Raw genomic sequence first — 23,998 nt, 5'->3', positions numbered from 1 at the left:
TCAAGGCCACTCAGGAACAGGAAATAACTTTATAGCATCAACCCTTGCTTGCGAATATATTCCTCAATTCTTTTCCTCTCTGTCCATTCTGCCATTCTCTGTCTCTAATTCTCCACACTTCTACTTTTCTCTCTGAATTGGCTTGACTTCTTGATTTGCTACATTTATGCAATTAAAGCTATCTCTGCTTTGCTACTTCAATAATTTATGAGAACACTGGCCCCAGCACTCGTGCAGACCATCCAATAGTACAGCTCCCACTTTGCCCAGTCTTGATGCCAGTGCCACCTCTCCCACACCACACTTCTCCTTTTAACTCACTGCAAACTAACCTGTCGGTCCTGACTCTACTAAATCCTGGTTCAGAGGCTGGTGTATTAACAATGAGCCAGATGAAATGGTGAGGTGGTTACTTAGCATTCTCAAGCATAAGAGACACTTCCAACAGCCTTCAATGTTGAGTGGCCAACAAACGATTTGACAACTTGGATCATTAGAACTGATCGTTACTGGGTTGCTGTTTGTACGAACGAGCTGTGCTTATATGAGTTGCTGTGTTCCTCTTAAATTACAACACTGACTACAATACCAAAGTACTTAATTGGCAGTGAAGTGCCTTTGATGTTCACTGGCATAAAAGATGCAAAAGAAATGCCTTCTTTCAGTGGCGTTAAAGTCAATTAGATTGATCCCCAATAATCACAGAATTGGTATTTTACTGCAGTTGGCACTGCCATTTTACTGCAAATCTAACTTGCAGGAATTCTAATTGAAGGTAAATACTTTCCAAATGAGATCTAACGCCTACACTGTTATTTCCATTCCAGCAGTTGCCATTAACAGCCCAATTCAATGTCAACTGTATTAGCTCCCTCTCTTGCTCTATGATTCATACACACAACTTGAGGAACCATGATTTGCTTGAAGACTTTTTTTAAAGTAAATTAATTTTAAATCTTGTTGTATAATCACGATACTGGAGATTGTACTTTGAAACTAGGTCCTCATTATAAGTGCCCACAGGAATAATGTGCAAATAATCAAAACCAAGTATCGTAACTACGTAATCGTTATCGTTCAAATTTAGTTTCCACCATAACACTAAATTGGTATGCTCTCTTAGAATTGACAGCTGGCAGACAATCAATGTAAAACGGAGCCAAGTATGGTCCTTCAAGGAATGCTAAATAAACAGTGAAATAAAGCAAAGAACTGCAGATGCTGGAAGTCCAGAACAAAAGCAGAAACAGCTGGAGAAACTCAGCATGTCTGGCCACACCTGTGGAGAGACAGCAGAGTCAATAATGGGGTTCAGTGATCCTTCTTCAGTCTCACCTTTTCACTGCCATCATAGCAGTGGATAATGCAGAGGCTGTTGAACTCAAAACCATTGGTACAGTGGTACATTCCCTCGAAGACCGGAGGAGGGGGATCACACAACACTGGGTCACAGCCTCCTTCCTCCCAATGTCCACCTTCCAAACACTGCAGCTTCAGCAACTTTCTGTGAACAAAAATGGACTGTAAATCCTTCAAAGATAAAGGCACAAGACGTAACTCAGACACTTCGTAAAATTGAGAACTACTCCAAATCACTTAATCACTGTTTATATTCTAGAGAATTGCTTGTTACTGTTTCAGATATTCTGCCCAACAGAGTTGTTCACTAACACTTACACAATGTAACCCAGTAGAATAGTGCATTGAGATACAAGGTGTAGAGCTGGATGAACACAGCAGGCCAAGCAGCATCAGAGGAACAGGAAAGCTGACATTTTGGGCCTAGACCCTTCTTCAGAAATGGGGAGGGAAAGAGGGTTCTGAAATAAATTGGGAGAGAGAGGGAGGCGGATAGAAGATAGACAAAGAAGATAGGTGCAGAGGAGACAGACAGGTCAAAGAGACGGAGGTGGAACCAGTAAAGGAGAGTGTGAGTGGGGAGTTAGGGAGGGGATAGGTCAGTCCAAGGAGGATGGACAGGTCATGGGGATGGGAGAAGGCTAGTAGGGAGGAGGTGGGAGGTGGGGCTTGAGGTGGGAGGAGGGGTTAGGTGAGAGGAAGGACAGGTTAGGGAGGTGGGGACAAGATGGTCTGGTTTTGAGATGCAGTTGGGAGAGGGGAGATTTTGATGCTTGAGGGGTCCACACTGATACCATTAGGCTGCAGGGTTCCCAAGCAAAATATGAGGTGCTGTTCCTGGAATCTTCAGGTGGCATTGTTGTGATACTGTAGGAGCCCAGGATGGACACGTCGTCTGACGAATGGGAGGAGTGTTGTAACGGTTCGCGACTGGGAGGTGAGTTGTTTCGTGCAAACAGAGCACAAAGTGGTCCCCAAGCCTCCGCGTGGTTTCCTGATGTAGAGGAGGCCACAACGGGAACTGCGGATACAGTATACCACATTAGCAGATGTGCAGGTGAACATCTGTTTGATGTGGAAGGTCTTCTTGGGGCCTGGGACAGGGGTAAGGGGCGATGTGTAGAGGCAAGTGTAGCACTTCCTGCAATTGCAGAGAAATGTGCCGGGTCTGGTGGGGCTAGAGGGGAGTGTGGAGCGGACAAAGGGTTCACAGAGAGAGTGGTCCCTCTGGAAAGCAGATAAGGCTGGGGTTGGAAAGATGTCTTTGGTGGTGGGGTCAAACTGCAGATGGCAGAAGGGTCGGAGGATGATGCATTGGATCCGGAGGTTGGTGGGGTGATACGTGAGGACGAGGGGGATTCTGTTTTGGCAGTTATTGTGGGGAGGGGGCGTGAGGGATGAGTTGCTGGAAATGCAGGAGACACGGTCGAGGGCGTTCTCGACCAGAGAGGGGGGAGGTTGCAGTCCTTGAAAAACCAGGATATCTGAGATGTTCGGGAGTGGAATGCCTCATCCTGGGAGCAGATGCAGTGGAGGCGAAGGAATTGGGAACAGGGGATGGCATTTTTACAGGAAGGTGGGTGGGAGGAAGTGTATTCTAGGTAGCTGTGGGAGTCAGTGGGATTGAATTGGATATCGGTTTCCAGGTGGTTGCCAGAGATAGAAACAGAGAGGTCCATGAAGGAGAGAGAGGTATCAGAGATAGTCCAGGTCGACTTAAGGTTGAGTGGAAGGTGTTGGTGAAGTGGCTGAACTGTTCAAGTTCCTCGTGGGAGCACGAGGTGGCGCCGATACAGTCATTGATGTAATGGAGGAAGAGGTGGGGTTTAGGGCCAGTGTAGCTATGGAAGAGGGTTTGTTCCACGTGCCCTTCAAAGAGGCAGGTATAGCTTGGGCCCATGCGGGTACCTATGGCCACCCCTTTTGTCTGTAGGAAGTGGGAGGAATTGAAAGAGAAGTTGTTAAGGGTGAGAACGAGTTCGGATAAGCGGACGAGGGTCAGTGAAGGGGGACTGGTTGGGCCTGCGTGACAGGAAGAAGCAGAGTGCCTTAAGGCCATCTGCACGGGGAATGCAGGTGTATAGGGACTGGACGTCCACGCTAAAGATGAGGCATTGGGGACCAGGGAATTGGAAGTTTTGGAGGAGGTGGAGGGCGTGGGTGGTATCAGGACGTTGGTGGGGAGTTGCTGGACCAAGTGGAAGAAAATGGAGTCGAGATAAGTTCAGAAAAGTTTGGTGGGGCAGGAGCAGGCGGAGACAATGTGTCAACCAGGACAATAAAATGTGAGGCTGGATGAACACAGCAGGCCAAGCAGCATCTCAGGAGCACAAAAGCTGACGTTTCGGGCCTAGGCCCTTCATCAGAGAGGGGGATGGGGGGAGGGAACTGGAATAAATAGGGAGAGAGGGGGAGGCGGACCGAAGATGGAGAGTAAAGAAGATAGGTGGAGAGAGTGTAGGTGGGGAAGTAGGGAGGGGATAGGTCAGTCCAGGGAAGACGGACAGGTCAAGGAGGTGGGATGAGGTTAGTAGGTAGCTGGGGGTGCGGCTTGGGGTGGGAGGAAGGGATGGGTGAGAGGAAGAACCAGTTAGGGAGGCAGAGACAGGTTGGACTGGTTTTGGGATGCAGTGGGTGGGGGGGAAGAGCTGGGCTGGTTGTGTGGTGCAGTGGGGGGAGGGGACGAACTGGGCTGGTTGAGGGATGCAGTAGGGGAAGGGGAGATTTTGAAACTGGTGAAGTCCACATTGATGCCATATGGCTGCAGGGTTCCCAGGCGGAATATGAGTTGCTGTTCCTGCAACCTTCGGGTGGCATCATTGTGGCACTGCAGGAGGCCCATGATGGACATGTCATCAAGAGAATGGGAGGGGGAGTGGAAATGGTTTGCTACTGGGAGATGCAGTTGTTTTTTGCGAACTGAGCGGAGGTGTTCTGCAAAGCGGTCCCCAAGCCTCCGCTTGGTTTCCCCAATGTAGAGGAAGCCGCACCGGGTACAGTGGATGCAGTATACCACATTGGCAGATGTGCAGGTGAACCTCTGCTTGATGTGGAATGTCATCTTGGGGCCTGGGATGGGGGTGAGGGAGGAGGTGTGGGGACAAGTGTAGCATTTCCTGCGGTTGCAGGGGAAGGTGCCGGGTGTGGTGGGGTTGGAGGGCAGTGTTGAGAGGTGTTCAGAGGAGGTTTACTGGATTGACTTCATAGCTTGTCTTATGGGCAAAGATTGGATGGGCTGGGTTTGTCTTCATCGAGCTTAGGAGAGTGAAGGATGACCTGATTAAAGTGTATATCCCTTCACGTTTTGGCTTGTTTCTCGTAGACTTGGGAGTGCAGGCTGCACATGCTTAAGGCGGTGACTGCTCTGTGTAGGGCACTCTTTGGAGACCCTTCCTCTGTTAGCTTGGCAATTACTGAAATCCAATAATTTAGAATTGAGGCTGCACATGCAAGGACATACATTTTCCAGTTCTCTCCTTTCTATCTCTCTCTCTCACACACACACACACACACACACACACACACACACACACACACACACACACACACACACACACACACACACACACACACACACACACACACAGTGGGACATACACCAATGCAAACAGAAGCACAGAATGTAATTTGTATTTACACTGCTTGTAAAAACAAGTATTGCAAGGTATTTCACAGCATTTATTACCAAGCAGAATTTGGAAATGAGCCACATGGAGGTATCAAGACAGGTTTGGCCAAAGAAAACGGTTTGAAGAAGCATCCTAGCGAAGGAGCGAAACTTAGGCAAGGAATATCAGAACGGAGATCCTCGGTAGCTGAAGCTGCGGCAGCCAGTGCTGGAACATAAACACACACAAGCTCCACTGGGAGTTGGAACATTATATTTACAAGCACAGACGTCCCTGAGCATGTGGAGTGAGGATGGCACAGACAGGCTCAGGATTGCCGACTGACCCTGCAGCTGCTCAACTCAGCACTAAGCCGGCCTGCTCCCTCCAGAGGGCATCCCAAGTCAACTCCAGTTACAGCTTCACCATTTGAACTCAGGCTGGGCTCCTCTTTTTTTATCTAGGAGAAGTGCAGGAAGACTTACTCACTTTCTGGATCGCTTGTCGTGATTCCCATGGACGTAATAGCCAGGGGCGCACTTGTATCTGCAGACGGAACCAACGTCATGAGCTCCCTGTTGACACTTTGGCACCAGCAGTTTGGCATTGGCGACTGGTGGTGGAGTGTGGCATTCCACCTTGCAGTAAGCCTCAGGCAGTGACCACAAGCCATCTGCCATACATATCAATGAGTGGTTCTCCCCTAAAGAGAAAAAGCAATGAATACAGTGGCAGCTTCACCATGCCCTTTATTCTGTCCTGTAGCATAACATAGGGAACCTGTAACATGTTCGGGTATCAAAGAATACCTGCCTCCATTAAAAGACATGACAAATGCCCATTCCTCCAGTGCTATTTTAATACATAGTCAGAATTTTATTTTAGGAATAAATTGTTGGCAGCTCTTGGGATTTTAAAAGGTTATGACAACAGCATATTTCGCAAACATAAAACCCTCGAAACACAGAATTCCAAATTGGAACCATATGTTTGCAAAAGACCCAGCTTTACTCCACTGATCAATCAAAGGACAATGCTGATGAACAGTGACACTGTTCTCAGCAGTGGCTTGGCAGAACCTGACTCCTCAACAGTCTCCAAAACGGTTTAACTTGCTCGTTGCCGAACACTGTCTCTGTCTCTCTCTCTCACACACACACAAGTTTGCTCAACGCAGTCGGGCACAGGAAAGGTTTATCCTGCTGCCCAGACACCCACATGAGAGTGGCATTTGCCAGTCAGACTGCACATGGGGCCAAATCATTAAACATGTGGCGAACTGATAGATTTCCATTTGTTTGATTGGCAGACGCTGCCCAACACGTCCAATGAACCCTCTGTACATCTGGGTCTCTCCACACAGCGCTGTGCTGCTATTTAGGGGGACAACGAAGGACTGCACTCCGGTTCAGACAACTTGAGTCAGTCATTAACTAGTAGATTACTACAGAGTCAGTGCCTCCAGTAATGATATACTCCTACTTGGATAGAGGCTTCCTCGTTCCAAAGCTAAAGGCCTCGACCTCAAGATTTCAGCCACTGACCATCGGCCTTACAATCATAAATTATGTAAACCTCAGCTTTGAATAGCTGGTGCCAAAGCACTGGATGCCTGCAGATTTGGCGGTTCAGACACAGATTTCCATTCAGTCGGTCTTTTCTGGGTGGAAGGAGAGTCCAATCCCATGCTATCAGTATCCAATCTGACATACAGCTGCAGCCCAGATAACTGCCGGGCCTGGGAGTCCAACACACATTTTTCCGTGCATATTGTAGTTCTGCAGCTATGGTTGGTAACGATGGAGGCTCTTAATTCTTTCCTTCACACTGGTGACCAGGAATGTCTCCTGCTCTTGCTGTTTGGCACTGGCATGTGTTGGAAGCTTTCACAAATTATTTCGACAAAGCGACACACTCTCATCAGGATTGACACCCGAATGCCGAATTTCAAACGGAACAACTGCATGAGAAAAGGGTACTGACTGGGTGGCAAGTGGCCTCAGAATAATACAGGTTTTGTCAAGATGAATGCACCAGTTAACGACGAGTGAGTGTAACTGCCAAACTTTGTTTGAATGTTAATCAGGCAGGCTGACTAAATTAGTCAGGATCATGCCCTAAGGAATGAACTAGAATTGCTGTCATGTATTTTGTTCAGTTATACAAGTGTCATGTGTATACATGTTCTTTCTATGTGCAAGAAAACAGGACCCGCTGTCTTAATTTATGTACGTTCCTGTACTAGCAATTGTGTCAAAGTTTCTAGAATTTCCAAGAAAGTTTGTACAGTTGAAAACAGGCATGTGCTAACCAATGACTCAAAGAATGAGAGTTCAAATCCTACCATGCCCACCCCTAGATACCTTCTGACAGGGTGGTAGGTCTTCCGAGTGCTGATGGTTTGGTTACAATAGCATGGTTTGCTTGGTCTCTTTGAGGTTACTGCCAGCAGCACCTAGATTCCTAGGAAACAGTGTTACTCTCTGCTGATGTATATCTGTTCTTCATTGTGTCCCAACACTATCAGGAATACAACATCAGCTTGACTGCAGTAAACACCAGCAAGTGGGTCAGGTTTCTGCACTGCAGGAGTTCCAATCAGAGTTACAGACAGATCAACAATCATTTAAATTGATGGTGCCTGAATGACCTCCACATGGTCTTACGCATCACATCCCCAGTCAACATTCACCTGCAGCTACAGGGGTGACGTGACCAGCAAATGAGAGGTTACCTAAAGACAGACAGGCAGGTAAATGCAGTAGATCCCTGAACGTGAACTGATCTAAATTGCTGCTGCCTGTCTCCAAACTCTCACCATGTTCTGTTTCCCTATCATCCCTAAAAGTCACTGACCTACATCAGCTCCTGGCCTTGACTGTAAAAATCTCATTCCGGTTTTCACATCTTTCCATGGTCCCATCCCTCCCTATCTCTGGAACATCCTCTAGCAACATATCAGTGCTCCTAAGTTCTTTAGACCCTACTTGCAAGCAGGAAAGTTGAGAAGCAATCTCCTGAGAGAAGTCTTCTTAACTAGCCACCACTGGGCCCACCTTCTAACTAAGGTCCATGGATGGACTTCAGAAGCTGTCCACCCAATCACAGTGCCAGCTGTTCTAGAGGCATGGCAGTCCCACTGGGAGACATTGCTGCTGAAACAGGTTGGGCACCACGCAGGCATGTCAACACAAAGGCATCCTGACTGGGCTCACCATCATGTTGATGTATGTGTCAGCCTGGAGAGGAACTCCATCCATTGGGTCAATATGGATTCTTTGGGGAGCTACACTGACATGGTAACCAGCCCCTATTTTTCACGCCCCCTTACCTCAAAACTTAGGACTAAAGAGACGGGGAAAATTCAGCCCTTCAATTCACATAAACGTGATGAAGACCATCAACATTTTTTTCTTGTCAAAAAAATTCCAATGTAAATTGGTTTCGTATGCAACAAGTGATTGATCATTCCTATTTTGGCAGCACTGCTGTGCAAAACCAAGGCTATAGCTTGGCACATCTATCTGCTGTACTGGCAGGCTAAAACACTTGTCAACGGCAAAGTCTGCTGATCAATAACTCTTTTAGAGGCATAAAACTTGCCATCTGTGAATTGGTAATGAGAGCAAAGTGGTCCGGAATATTGAACTCATTCTTATCTTCGTGAGACTATTTTAATAATTCAGAGAACATGAATCCACACTGTACTGTGGCAATTTCAGAACTTGAATTCAATTTGAATATCTGAAAATTTAAAGACAAGTGTTGCAAGTCTAATAACAAGGCTGTGCTAAGAACATTGCGAAGGGGCCCTGGTTGTATGGCCTGGTGTGGCCTATAAACATCTAAGCCAATGTGGTTGACTCTTAACTTCTCCCTAATATAGCCTGGCCAATTCTTTGCAGTATCCAGCCTCTACAAAGCACTGCAGCAGATCAAAGGGTCGGGGTGGTCAATGCAACCTTTTTCTGTCAACTAGGGAAGGGTAACCGAAAGTTCCACATGTTATCAGTGGCCACACTGCAAGAATTCATTTTTTAATTTAAAAGGTCTAGCTTAATACTTGGGCAACTAACGTTCAAGGTCTGTGACCTTTCATTGCTTTATCCATCTGAATCATTCACTCTGTTTCTCATTCTACAGCTGCTGCCAGTGGTGTCCTTGTCAAAATTCCCATTTCAAGCATCCCTAGAAAATTAGACTGATTATTTTTATGTTCTTTTATATTAGTTGTGGCACTTTGCTGTGTGTAGATGGGTTGTATATTTGCCAACAAGTTTGAATCCTGCCACAACAGATAATGAAATTTGAATTCAGTGCAAAAAAAATCTGGATTTAAGGGTCCAATGATGACTGAATCCATTGTCAACTGTTGTAAAAACCCATCTGGTTCACTACTGTCTTTTAGGGAAACAAGCTGTTGGCTTTACCTAGTGTAACCTACATGTGACTCCAAACCCACAGCAATATGCTTAACTCTTAATTGTCCTCTGGACAATTAGGTATGGACAATGGCCCAGCCAATGATGGCCTCATCCTGTGAATAAATAAAAACATATGGTGTTTAAGTGTCAGCCACTGAATCTGGAGTTACAGGTAGGGCAAACTGGGTGAGGAAGGCAGATTTTTCTTCCCTGAATGACATCTGTAAAGCAGACGGGTTGTTATGATAGTCGACAATGGTTAAATCGTTGTCATTAAGCCAACATTTAATTCCAGGTTGTTTCTATTCAATTCAAATTCCACCATCTACTGGGGTGGGATTTGAACCCATGTTCTCAAAGCTTTAGCCTGGGCCTCTGGACTACTGAACCAGTAACACTTCTGCTATGCCACCAAGTGCTGCTAGGGACTAATTAATGACCACAATTATTTGGCCAATGGGAGTCGACAGCATTGTCCCAACATGCAAGACTGCGTGGGCCTCAAGGAGAGCATCTCCATTAGGGTCCTTTCCTCAACTGCATGCAGCTCTCCCACCACTACCAGTTTCATCACACCTCTCCTTGAACCCACACACCTCCTCTGCTAAATAGCCACACCTCCAACAAAAGACATTCTCATCCTCTTCCTGCCTCTTCTTCACTGGGATTGGATGTAATCCCAGCAGGTGGTCACTGTTTCTGATGGTGCTGTTGGGAGTAATCAGACTGGCCAGCAGATTAGAAACCTCATCCTGATGCACATACTTGTTGATATTTCCTTATCAACTCGTGTTTGGAGGTGTTATGACACACCTCTGGAGTAGATGGAACTTGAGCACAAGTGGGACACTACCACTGCACCACAAGGGCCTTCATTCTACATTATCAGAAATATTTTCCTCATCAATCTGTTTAGACATGTTACGACACAATCTAGAGTAGGTGGGACCTGAACCTCAGTCTCCTAGTCCAGGGGTTCAGACCCTACAACTGTGCTACAAGAGGCCCCTATCTAATCATCAAGCTATTTTTCTAATCAACCTGTTGAGAGATGCTGTTAAACACCTTTGGAGCAGGTGAGATTCCAACTCAGGCCTCCCAGCCAAGGGGTAGTGACACTACCACTGCACTACAAGATAACCCCTTGAGCCACTTATTTAAATTTCCTCACAACCTTAAACAGCTGCAATAGGTTCAGCACCTGTGAAATTATTTCTACGAAAGGGGTTAAGTAGATCACAATGGGCCAAATAGCCTGCTTCTAACAGTCTACGACACTGCAAAGTTAGGTAATGCATGCTGACAATATTCCATTGCGTGACAGGTATCAGAAATGGTAAACACCTGACTCGTTACATAGTGTGCTTCACATGGCAATTGTATACTTAAACATCAGGCCTCTGCTTCTGTTAGGAATGAAAATAATTTCCCAACTAAAACGTTTACACAGATTGGTCTTGTCGTAAATTTTCTAACTGGTGAATGTTGTCAGATCCCATTTCAAGCTGTGATTACAGATAGTAAGGCTTTTGTTGGAAGAAATCTTGGACGACTAAAGCAGGCACTAAGTAAACAGAAAAGGAAAACGTAGTAAATAAATCCCAGCTGTTTAGAAAAGTGGCTGCTACAAAATTAAACTCCAATCAAACATTACTTTTTTGTATAAACTGCTATGAATATTACTATTTGGAATTTTTAAATGTGTTTTGAATCAATTGACAAAAATAAGCAACGGTGTTTAATGAAGTGCGGTCAAAAAGACATCTACCTATGTGCAGTCAGAGAAAGAAGGAACTGTCAATGTTGGAGTCTGAGATAACAAGGTGTAGAGCTGGATGAACACAGCAGGCCAGGCAGCATCAGAGAAGCAGGAAAGCTGATGTTTTGGGTTTGGACTCTTCTTCAGAAATGGGGTAGGGGAAGAGGGCTCTTACTCCCTACCTACTAACCTCATACCCCCTCCTTGACCTATCCGTCTTTACAAGCTTCAAAATCTCCCCACCCCGACCTCATCCCAAGACCAGCCTATCTCGTCCCCGCCTCCTTGACCTCGCTGTCTTCCTTTCCACCTACCTGCCCTTCCCTCCTCACTAACCAACCCCATTCCAACTCCCTACCTACACTCACCTTTACTGGCTTCATCACCACCTCCTTGACCTGTCCTTCTTCTCTCAACATATCTGCTCCTCTGTCCAGCCTTTTTCATCATTTATTTATTTATTTCAGAGCCCCCTTCCCCTCCCCCATTTCTGAAGAAGGGTCCAGACCCAAACATCAGCTTTTCTGTTCCTCTGATGCTGCCTGGCCTGCTGTATTCATTCAGCTCCACACCTTGTTAGCTATGTACATTACTGTAGCAGTTTGTCCACCAGCTCTGCTAACACAACTCGTCGACTGCCTATGTCCCAAGATTTATCTAATGTGTAAGTTTTCCCCCAAAAGTATTTTACTTAAAGTTGTCAGAAATAACTAATACATCCAAACATTACAATCTCAGCAACATTAATTTCTGGGCTGCCATTAAGTTACAATGGAGCGTTATGCTTCAAATGGCCGGAAGTAAGATGAGATGATCTCATCTTACATGTGCAGTGATGCTATCATCAGCATGTCTTTTGAGGACACGCTGACTGTGAGACAGAATGCAACAGATCTCATTCTTCTGAACATGGGTTTTGAGATCACTTCACAGGACAGTCTATTATGAGCATTCTGATGGAATAAATTGAAGTTCCGAGAACTGGCAAATATTAATGAACAACCCCGTAGGAAGTAAGGTTTTTGTTCAAATTGCAAGCTGTTGTCAACTGTCCCCGTACATTCTGACAACCTAGGAAATGTGCAGAATGTCAAATTAGGCCATTTAGACTCTCCACTCTGTTTCAGCATTCAAGTAGATCATGGCTGTTCTGTGACTCAATTCCTTCTTGGTTCTGTAATCTTCAAAGTACTTGCTGAACCAAAGTTTGTCCTTTTCAGTTTTGAAATTGACCTGTAACTTCAACAGTTTCTCAGGGAAGAGTTCTTCAGATTCCCATCGCCTTTAGTATAGACAGCTTCCTAAAATCACTGCAGAACAGCAGACCTATCACTTTGTTGTTCTCTCATCATGGCGAACAGTTGCATCCATCACACCATACTGAGAGACCTCATCTGGATCATCCCTTAAGCCTGTGCAGCAACAACAGCAAGCAAGTCTCATCTGTGAAACTGCTCTTAATAATTTAAACCTTGTTTCATATACACTGAAGCCGTTCCAGGGTCAAGATATCCTTGCTGGGAATATGGCACCCAGAACAGACGCTGTGTCCCAGATGCCGTCTAACTCATTTAACTCGATTACAATTTCAGTCCTTTTGTATTATAGACCCCTTGAGATAAAGGGCCAACATTCCATCACACTTTTTATTTACTTGTCACACATTTTTCAATAGCTTTTGGATATTTCTGTCCTTGGAGCACTGAATCTCTCTGCTCGCCCACAATTTGAAGCATTTCTCCACTTAGAAAACACTCTGATCTTTTATTTTAAACATCCAAAATAGTTGACCTCACACTTTGCTCACATTAAACTCCAGATGCCTGCTTCACCCAAGTATACAACCAATGACCATTTGCAACACAGTGCTCTCAACCACACTGTTTATTTAACCATCTAACTTAGTCATGCAGCTCTCTGTTCCTTCATCCAAGTAATTTATAAATATTGTGAGAAACTAAAGCCCCAGCATTTTCTTGGACCACCATAATTCCTTTGATAATTGTGTGCAGCCATTACTCCTGCTCTCATGTAAACCCCCTCCCAACCAATTCCTTATCCACCGAATGCTACCTCTGTTTAAACTACTACAGCAACTGACACTACACAAGACAATATAAAGTATCTACAATACAAACACCGAGAGCATGTAGTCTTTGCAGTTAGCACAAACAGCTTATCCAAGTCAGGATGGTGTGTGCCTTGGAGGGGAACATACGAGTGGTGTGATCCATCTACCTGCTGTTCTTGTTCCCTGAAGAGGTAAGGTTATGGGTTTGGGAGGTGCTGTCAATATACACCTCAGTGAATTATTGCAGTGCATCTTGTGAAGTCTGAACTCTTCCCCCATACACCTCACTGACCCTGTATTTCATTTTTCTCCTGTATGACACTCGTTACAATCTCACTCTTTGACCAAACTTTCAACCATCTGATCAAATTCTCCTAACGTGACACAGTGACATACTTTGTTTTATAACGCTTCTGTGAAACGTCTCATTGGACTTCACTGTATCAGACATTGCTACATTAACAAAATTCATTGTTAGGGTAGCCTCACCAAGCCCACCTGAGGTTTGCACTTGAACTGAGGCCTCAGACCAGGAATTCTGGCACAGTCCAGCGATCAAATCTGTCTGAGTCACAACCCTTCCAACCTGTTTGGAGTGGGAGGAAGGGCTGGCTTTCTGCAGCTGTTTCTTTTTTCAGAAGAAGACTTCTTGGGATGAGGGTGTTGCTAGCTAGACCAGGACTTAAATCTCATCCCTAATTGCTCTTGAGAAGGTGGTGATGGGCCTCCTACTTGAACTAGTGCAGTTCTATGTGGTGTAAATACAATGCTGTGAGGAAAGCAGTTCTTGTGTGCTTTGACACGTAGGCAAATCACACTTAGATTCTAGCTCCCCTTTTCAAAAGCTCTTATGGTCCAACACAAAACTGAACGATTGCATTCACGTACCTTGCAATTTAGCTGGTGGACTGCAAGAGAACGTGCACCTCTTTCCAATGGTGGTACCCTCAGGGCAGAAAAAGCCGGCATGGTAAACATGTGACTGGTCAGGAAAACCACAGTCAATGGGGTCACAGGTCACAAGACGGTCCCATTTTCCATACATGCAAATAAGGGAAATCTCTGTCTGAAAGATCAAAGTCAAAATACATTTTAATTGTCATTGTGGATCACACTTGTTAGAAGCATCAGTAAAAAGTGTTCTGGAAATTATTTGATCGAAATAATCAGAAGTCACATTTTCAAAAGAGCCCAAGGGATACAGTACAATATGAATAATTCTCAAGCCAGATATATGCTTAACATTTGAAAGAACCTTCTTAAGTAATTACGACCTTTTCACTCCTTTCAAATGAGTTCAGCCAGTACACAGTTACTCTGTAACCAATTAAAATGGCATCTCCTCAAACATTTGATGAGACATTGAAGATTCAGTCAGTGGAATGAAAACAATCATCACCGGAGAACGTTACTTGCAAAAATCTTATCCTGAGAGACTTGCTCAAGTGTTTTCACGTATTTGAATGAAACCCAGAAAGCAAGGAACATGTTTTATTCTGACTGTCTCTGGCTTTCTGAGGCATATTTATTCTCCTGAAAATAGAACTTCTCTAAGCCAAAAAAAGACTTATGCAGATTGGGCGAGTTAATTGCAGAGCCTCTAGGTTTTGATATGGGCCCATTCTTGCTGCACGGACTGCTATGTTCAGTTTTCTTGTTATCACATTTCTCTCTCACATGTTGAGAAGCAAGCACAGGTGTTCAGATCAGTATGTCACGGAAAGGACAGCAGAAACAAACAGGGGTCAGTTGGTCTGCAAACTAGATTTCCCATAAATTAGAGTTATAGCTGATCTGTCCCATAAAGTTTCTTTGTTTCCATAACCCCTAGTACCTTAGATAAAAAAAATTCCAGATAACCATTATCCTTCCTGGCATCACCCTAGCTGCCTAAGCTTTCAGTATTTTCCTAATTGATCTGTTCAAAGATGTTATGACACACCTCCAGGGCAATGGGACTTGATCTCAGTCCTCCTGGCTCAGAGATATGTCTACTTCTTTTGGACTTCCCTATCACAGGAAAGGCTTTTCACTCCCCTCAAGAAATGTTTGCATCCAAATAGCTTTAATTAACCTGATCAGAGATGTTAGGGCACACCACTGGAGTAGGTGGGACTTGACTCTGGACCTGCCGACTCAAGGATTGGGACACTACCATTGGACACCCTCATGCTTGGATGCATACAAACATTATTTAGCCTAATTAAACCTATTCTTCAGGTGATTTGCACAGCTGCAGACGGTCCTGATCAGGCAATGAGAGTGTACAAAGAAGTGGCAGATGGAATTCACTGTGGGGTAAGCATGAGTTATGCACTTTGGTAGGAAGAGTAGACCATTTTCTAAATGGGGAAATTCTTCAAAAATCTGCAACACAAAGTGACTTTTCAGTTTCTGTCTCTTAAGATTAATGTGCAGGCTCAGTTGGCAGTTAGGGAGGCATATGCAATGATTAGATTAGATTCTCTACAGTGTGGATACAGGCCCTTCAGCCCAACAAGTCCACACCGCTCCTTGCAGCATCTGACCCAGATCCATCACCCTCACACACCTGTGAACACTACAGGCAATTTAACATGGCCAATCCACCTAACCTGCACATCTTTGGACTGTGGGAGGAAACCAGAGTACCCGGAGGAAACCCACGCAGACACGGGGAGAATGTGCAAACTCCACACAGACAGTTACCCGAGGCTGGAATCGAACCCGGGTCCCTGGCGCTGTGAGGTTGCAGTGCTAACCACTGAGCCACCGTGCCGCTCATTTGAATGTTAGCATTCAAATCAAGAAGGCTAGAATACAACAGCAGAGATGTAATTCTGAGGCTGTATAAGGCTCTGGTTTGACTATATTTGGAATACTGTGAACAGTTTTGGACCCATTTTATAAGGAAGGATGTGCTGGCATTGGAAGGGAGCCCAAAGGAGTGATACTTGGGATGATGGACTTGTCATACAAGAAGCAGCTGAGGACTCTTACTCTATGGAGTTCAGAAGGATCGGGGGATCTGATTGAAACTTACAGAATACAGAGAGGCCTGGATAGAGTGGACATGGAGAAGATGTTTCTATCAGTTGAAGAGACTCCGACCAGTGAGCACACAGCCCTTCAGAACGGAGCTGAGGAGGAATTTCTTCAGGCAGAGGGTGGTGATGGAACGGACAGAATACTCTAACTCTGCTCCTACGTCTTATTGTGTTACAGGCCTTGTCCAGGATCTTGGACATGGACAAGAAAGTAGACACGGAGCAACCATAACTGGTTGGGAATAAAACGTACAGATGACACATAGCTTCCCACCCTGCAAAACTAAAAAGGCACCGGAAACAGCTAAACCCTTTTTTCAACAGGTGGTGAAGGTACCATTGACTGATTCACAAGGTTTAACTAAGGAAAAATCAGCATAATTGACAAAAGCTAAGCAAGTGGTGATAATTTATCTTGGGGCACAGTATCTGAGATGAAGGAAATTCAAGAGGAACCAGATATGTCTGACTAGTGGAATGTCACTGTTCTGATTGACTAACAGTTAAACCAGCTTGAATAATATGAAATAAATGCAGCAGTTTTAAAAGAGAAAATGAGTTAGAAATTAAGAAACTTGAGAAAAAAAGAGAATGTAATCTTTGTTTATCCCTGGGAGGATTGAGCACAACTGTGTGTGCAGGAGATGGCTCCTTGCTGAGAGTTACTAAGCCTCTCATTATTTCCTCTTGTTTACTCTTTCTGTCTGAACTTATCCTGACTCTCTCCAGAGGTGTGACATTCCATAGGCTTTTGGCATGGGAAACACAGGAGACTTCATAAGAATGAATCTGAGAAAGGAATCCAGAACAAAAATACAATGGATCAAATTTTAGCTTTAGCTATCACTGTGCGACCAAAGCAAAACATTCCTGTGAGTGCCAGAGAGGTGTCGAAAGTAGATGGGAGACGTAGAGAATTTTTATCAGGAGGGAAAGTGACCCATTATTCGTTAAATTATATGGTTAAAATCATAATTTATGAAAGTATACAGGAGCTACCCAATCTGTTTTGCTGGAAGGAGACTTCTTTTTCCCCTCACAGAATGCATTGAAAGCCAAAGTTTTAATAAAGTGAATGAATGGACTTCATACACCCATTCCTTTGTAGAAAGTGTATTTAGAATGAATAGAACAAATTTGATTTTTTTGCTTGTTATGCAGCACCAGCAAAAATAAAGTCACAACCTTGGGTCTGGCTGTTATGTCTAAAATATTTCAGGAGATAATACATAACGTGGGTATAGAATAGATTAAGTCTATCACATATTATCCACAAACAGAGGGATCTTTAGGGTGGGGATGTTCCAGAAGATCAGCATCCACTGTAGCCGCATTCTCCTTCGAAGTCTGTTGCACCTCTGCAAGCTGTACTGCTCGGCTGTGTTAGGCATCAGGGAAGATGGCAGAGAAGGGGGAATCCGACACCATGGTTCTCAGGTGAGGGAATCAGAAATCCAGGTGGGTAGGTAGTTGGAGGGGACAGTAGTCATCTTTGTGGAGGACTGGCAGAAGAGGCCACATCACCACACACTATGCCAGTGTAGTCAGAGATCGCAAAATGGGTCACTGCTTTCTCCATAGTGAGGAGCACTGGGTAACATAAGAAAATCGCTTGTTTGAATCCAGTCAAAAAGGTAGATTGCTCCCGTGGCATTTATTCATAAATTTGAAATGTTGGTTAGATTGTGCATGGATTAGAGAAAATTAAATGTGGTGAGGTAAATTAAGTTACACCCAATTCCTCAATTAGAAGGCTATATTGAGAGCACTGGCAGAGTCTCAATCTTATCAAGATTGATTTATTAAAGGGATACTGACAAGTATTGTAGGCAACAAGGGCGAAGGAGGTATCAGCTTCTGATTCACAAAATGGGTCATATCAATACTGACTCATGGCATTCAGGTTTAAATAACGTTTCAGCTATAATGCAAAGATTTATGAACCAAGTTGTAACTAGTGTAGTTTACGTGGATGATGTATTAATATACAGAAACTCCAGGAAGGAACATGCAACATTATTAGGAATCTTATTGGAGCTTGGTTAGAGTGAACCCGGTGAACTGAGTGCAATTTTTATCTCCCTATCTCCGGAAAGATCAGGGTAGGGACTTGCATAAAGTGGAACAAAAGTTCACCAGATATATTCCTGGGATCATGGGACTATCCTAGATGGAGAGATTGCGTAAACTGGGCCTGTACACTTCAGAGTTTCGAAGAATGAATGCTGATCCCATTGAAACCTACAAAGTACTGAAACAGATAGACAGGGTAGAGGCAGGGAAGCTGGTTCCCTATTTGGGAAGTCTAAATCCAGATGGCTCAAATTAAAAATAAATTATCATTTTGATCAGAGACAAGGAGAAATTATTTTACTCTGAGGGTTGTGAACATTAGGAATTCTCTGCCACACTGGACTATAGAAGCTCAGCTTCACACAGAGAATGGTAGATTTCTAATTACTGAGGGTGGAAAAGGGATGGGCTAGGTAAACGGCATTGAAGTGTTCGATCAGCCAGACCATAGTGAATGGTGGGGCAGCTCAAAGGGCTGAATGGCCTACTCCTGATCCTCTGTTATTTAAACAGTTATCATTGATAAGATCCATCACTATATTAGATAGCAATGAGTTTGTGAAAGCATGGATAATTTATCTAAGACACATTATGGGTCAGAGGTAACTGACATCGACGATAGCAAAAATAAAGGCATTGATAGAACATCCCATTCCTAAAATAAAGGGAAAGAGCATGTGTGGTTTCTATCACACGTTTATGCTAAACTTCAACATATTAGCTGTTCCTCTAATAGACTTTTGCAAAAGCAGGAAAGGGTAAAGGGTACCAGGCAACTTTTGAGAAGTTAAAGGCAATCCTGAGGAACAAACTGGTATTGATCACTTTTGACTTCACTGTATCAACTATTGTGTCAATTGATAGTTGTCATTTGGAAATGGTTTTTAAATTAGAGTAGAGGAGGTTTAGAGGGCACTTTTCCAAGAATTTGAATTAATATAAAAAAAAACTCCAGAGCAGAAAAGGAAACCAATGCTCATAAACACTTTAAAATTTGCATCTGCCTTGGACACAAACACTGGTATACTCTAACACAAAGCTTTGGTCATTGTAGAAAAATATAAAGATTGAAATGCTAGATGATTTCAGTAGAGTTTTCTAATTCAACCTTATAAAGATTGTGCAAATTGCTACAGAATACAGAGAGGCCTGGATAGAGTGGACATGGAGAAGATGTTTCTATCAGTTGAAGAGACTCTGACCTGAGGGCATGGCCTCAGAGTGAAGGCACAGCCCTTCAGAACTGAGCTGAGGAGGAATTTCTTCAGGCAGTGGGTGATGATGCAATATAATTGCTAATGCGCTATCAAGCATGTAATGAAATGTAATAGTTTCAAGTTTCAGGAGGTGACAGGAACCTGTAAAAATGTCACATAATGTATGAATAAAGATGAGTGAATGCATGTCTAAACTTTTCTGTTTTATGTTGTATATGTTTTCAAGTCTAAGTCTCAACAAAACACATACGGAATGGTATTTCATTTCTCATATGTGGAGGGATATTAGGAATACATGCTTATATTTAAGGTCTGCCTGGAAAAAATGAAAGATTGGCAACTATTTGGACATGGTCTGGATTTCAGTAGGTTTTAACAAGTGATTTCTTAGAAATGAAACCAAAAGTTTAAAGAGCACTGTGGATAATTTGCTGCTTACTGTAGATCTAGTGATTTTGGAGAAATAACTAAGCAATGCTTTCAAGGAGATAAGAGAGGGTATTATCTTAACTACTGAAAGGAAAACTGGCTTTGAGAGGACTAGGGGACCTTAATGATTATCTTTCTGAATTTTGTTTTGTTTTAGAGATTTGTTTCAGAGTCAAGAGCTGTAAAGAAAGAAAACACCACTGGAGCTGCAGGTCTCCCTTAAATCTTGTTCTTAATTAATGTTTCTGAAAACTTAATAGAGTTTCCAAATCTAGTACTTATGTTTCACAGTAAATCCTGAAGCAGTGGCATGTGAGCAATTCTTGACAACTTGAATCCATGTTAATTGAAATCAGAACTGAACATTTATCGTTCATCTATAAATATAACAATTCAGCATCATCAACAAGATATTCAGTGGATGGAGGAGTCATCTTCTTCTGTCCTTTGTTTTCAAACTCCTGTTTTTTTTTCCTCTTTTGCCTTTTCTTTTAAAACAAAAGCCATATTTTCTGCAGAGACTTGAGTTGTTGTACGTTGTGAGATTGTGTCTGTAGGTAGGATTAAGGCGATATAAATTTACTTTGGGAACATAGCTCTGGTGTTAAACAGAGTTTGCCACTTACTTTAAAAATAAGTTTTGCATATAATAAGCAGAATGTTTTGAATTCAGTTGAGAAGCCTGATGGGCAACATTCATTCTAAGACGTGCAACGATGCAGTTTCTCAGTGTTTATGTGCTCAGTGATCACTGTGCCATCACAGACTTTCAGTTTTGGAGACCATTGCCATCCATAGACCTCAGAGATCCACATAGCAGAAAAAATAATTATCTAAAATGTTGTTGGTGGATATTTCTTTTATTTTGGAAGGTAGTACAAGGAGAAGCAATTGGTTATGTTAATAATTGCATAAGAAAATTTACACCAATAGTGTAATTGGTAGAGTAAAGGGGATTTGTTATTATTGCCATCTTATTGCCTTACTGATAATAATACAGCAGATTTACAAGAACATTATCCAAATTAGAGAACTTTAGTTACATTACATGACGGGTTGGAACTGGAGAAGGTTAAGCTAAGGTGTAAAACATTTTGAGATCATGATGGAGTGTATGGAAAGGACCCCTCAATAGGGATGTCGTTAAGGAGTACCATAGATTTAAAGTATTTGGCAGAAGAATTACCAGGAGCTAAGGAGAAATACTTTCATCCAAAAGTGAGTAAGAGTTGGAACCCTGTAGCTGAGAAAGAATGGTAGACACAGAAACCTTTCATAAACATTTCATAAAGTACTAAAAAATATACTTGAAATGTTTTAACCCGCAAGGCTATGGACAAAAGTCTGAAAATTAGATAAAACTAGATAGGTTTTCTTTCCAATTAGCACAGACACAATATCCCAATGATTCTGAGATCCAATTAGGGCTTTTTGAAACCGTAACAAGATTTGCATATCTTTGTACTCCATGTGCTGTAAGCTAATGTATTTGATCATATTCATAATTTTTGCACTGTTTACTGTGATTGTAATTTGTACAGAATCCCAGTGAGATGTAGCATTCCTATCCAATTTTATTACATAGAATTTAAACTGACTGTATGCTGCATCCTACTCAATCCCAGCATTAAAAAATTTCAAAACATTAAATATACCAGCATTAATGTCTTGACTCTGATCTGACTCTCCTGAGTTACAGAAATGTTGTTTTGAAGACGAGTCATACTAAACTCAAAATGTTAACTGTGTTTCTCTTTCCAGAGACACTGTCAAACCTGTTTCTCCAGAGTTTCTCGAGTACCTTTTGTTTTTATTTCCAATTTCCAGCATCTGCAGTGTTGTGATTCTATTAAATATTCCACCATGGCTATATTAAACATTATGTTTAGCAAGGGTGGTGCATCATCAAATTCTAAACACCTTTGCTTAATAATTGCCTTTGTTGATTTTTGATTTTATTTCTGTCCATCTTAAAAGATTTGTTTTAAAACCTTCAGTTCATTGAAAGACTGGTCCAAGCAACGTTTCTTGGCAAAACACATGTGCATTTATCAAGATTCGGCACATTCACTTCAAAACTATCAGTTGTTCAGTGCTATTTCTGGCATTTCTGCCCTTTATCACATTGATAACAAAAACAAAAAGGAATTGTTTTCCTATTGTGAATCCCAGATGCAGACCCAATACCTGTAATGAAAGGAGCAATGAAAACCAGATAAAGATCTTGCCCAAGAAAGCTTGTAGACCATATCAGGAAAAGTGATCCAAAATAAAAAAAGAGACTGTCATAGTCTGAGGTCCTGGGAAAGAGTGAGTCATGGAAGTGGATTACACAGTATTTTTCACCTTGATACAACATGGCTGCAGATATGATAACTGCACTAATTTTTGTTTGATTCAATTCGATTGCATGTACCTAGGTACAGTAAAAAGTTTTGTTTTGCGTGTGGTACAAGCAGATCGTACCATACAAAGTGCTTGGGGTAACAGAACAGAGCGAATGATCCAATGTTACAGCTGCAGAGAAGGTGCACCAACAGCAAGATCAACATTAAATTTAAAATTTGAGAAGTCCATTCAGAAGTCTAATAGCAGCAGGGAAAAAGCTATTCTTGAATCTGGTAATGTGTGATTAAGCTTTGGCATCTTCTGCCCAATGGAAGGGTCATAACCAGTGTGTGAGGGGTCTTTGATGATGTTGATGACCTTCCCGAGGCAGCAAGAAGTATAAATGGAGTCAATGATGGAAGGTTGGTTTACATGATGGAACTGGGCTGTGGTTTCTTATGGTCCTGGACTGAGCAGCTGCCATACCATGGTACACTCGGATAGAATGCTTTCTGTGGTGCATCTATAAAAGTTGTTAAGAGTCCTAATGGACATGCCATATTTTGCATGCTTACCTTTGCCATAGCTATATCGGTTTACTTGGCATCTGCCATCCCTTATATTAGGTCTACCTTTTTATTTGGAAGTCAATGAAGGAATGTTGCCTATACACTATTTTCAGTACATAAATTACCAATTGTGTGGACAATATTTTATTTCTCATTCAAAAGGAATTGTGAGATTATCAGCTATATGCCAAATTGTGTAAACACACACACATGGCTTGTATTTAGCGAGGTCTTTTTTATGGCCATCTAAAGAATGACCAACGTGATTGGTTCTAGGCTAACAAAGCAGACATACCTTTAATTGCCAAAGGCGTAACAATCAGTCCCATTTAGATTTGTACCGATCCCGGTCATACTGATCAGTGTTGGACATGTCAGGCTTCAAACTCTTTCCCAAAGTCAAAGACTGCATTGTCAAAGCATAACATCTTGCCATTCACTTGTTAGGCAGCAGTATAAGCTGCCCATGACTACTTCCAAGTTGGTCTAACAAAGGCTAGCTGCAAATGCATTGTAATCAGTGACCAAGGTGGATGCCCATTAACAGGAGAAAGAATGAGACTGAAAGCACAGCAGCATTTTATTTCAGTAACTGTTCATGATTGCATCAACAAAATTCAGGGATTTGTACCCTAGCAGGACAGACAAAAAGTCAAGGCAATCACCGTGCCAGAAATGGTACTATCAGTTTTAAGCAGTTGTTTCTGAAGCTAACAATATTCTTGAATTCTTTAGAGTGCAGAAAGCTGGGAATAAAATTTTTCCTTTCATGATGATTTTAGCATATTTACCTGTGAAGGTAACGTATCAACACCTCACTTGTGAGTAGCACCTCAAAGGCAGATGAGGAAATCCGTCTGCTCCTCCCAAATTAGGAGGCTGAAACAGAGCTTTAGGCTCAGCACCTAGTTAATGTTGGAGAATGCCCAGATGGAATCAACCCAAGATAAGATCATCGGAGCAGGTGCCAGATTGTCCAGGGTTCAAATGCTTTGCCAATTCCTACCCTAATGTAAAGCTGGCTGGTGTTTTTCAACATTTGATGTAAGATCAAATAAGAGTTTAATTAAGTGCTTTGGAACTTGGTAAACCATCAAGCAGACTATTTGTGAGCTCTCTGTTCAATAGCTGATAG

The 23,998-nt window shown here is 42.9% G+C and overlaps 1 protein-coding gene across 2 annotated transcripts in view; it reads right to left on the bottom strand.

Annotated features, from left to right (window-relative positions):
• Positions 1-23,998, bottom strand: part of pappa2 (pappalysin 2) — a 525,171-nt gene that overhangs the window by 298,650 nt on the left and 202,523 nt on the right. For both annotated transcript variants that reach the window (XM_059647765.1, XM_059647766.1), the window contains exons 15-17: positions 14,110-14,287; positions 5,457-5,670; positions 1,336-1,504 (exon numbers count right to left, since the gene is read on the bottom strand). In XM_059647765.1, the coding sequence (XP_059503748.1) occupies positions 1,336-1,504; positions 5,457-5,670; positions 14,110-14,287 (561 nt within the window). The remainder of the gene's footprint in view (positions 1-1,335; positions 1,505-5,456; positions 5,671-14,109; positions 14,288-23,998) is intronic.

The sequence above is a fragment of the Stegostoma tigrinum genome, chromosome 8, assembly GCF_030684315.1.
Source record: "Stegostoma tigrinum isolate sSteTig4 chromosome 8, sSteTig4.hap1, whole genome shotgun sequence".
Taxonomy (NCBI): Eukaryota; Metazoa; Chordata; class Chondrichthyes; order Orectolobiformes; family Stegostomatidae; genus Stegostoma; species Stegostoma tigrinum.
This window is presented reverse-complemented; position numbering and strand designations above follow the sequence as displayed.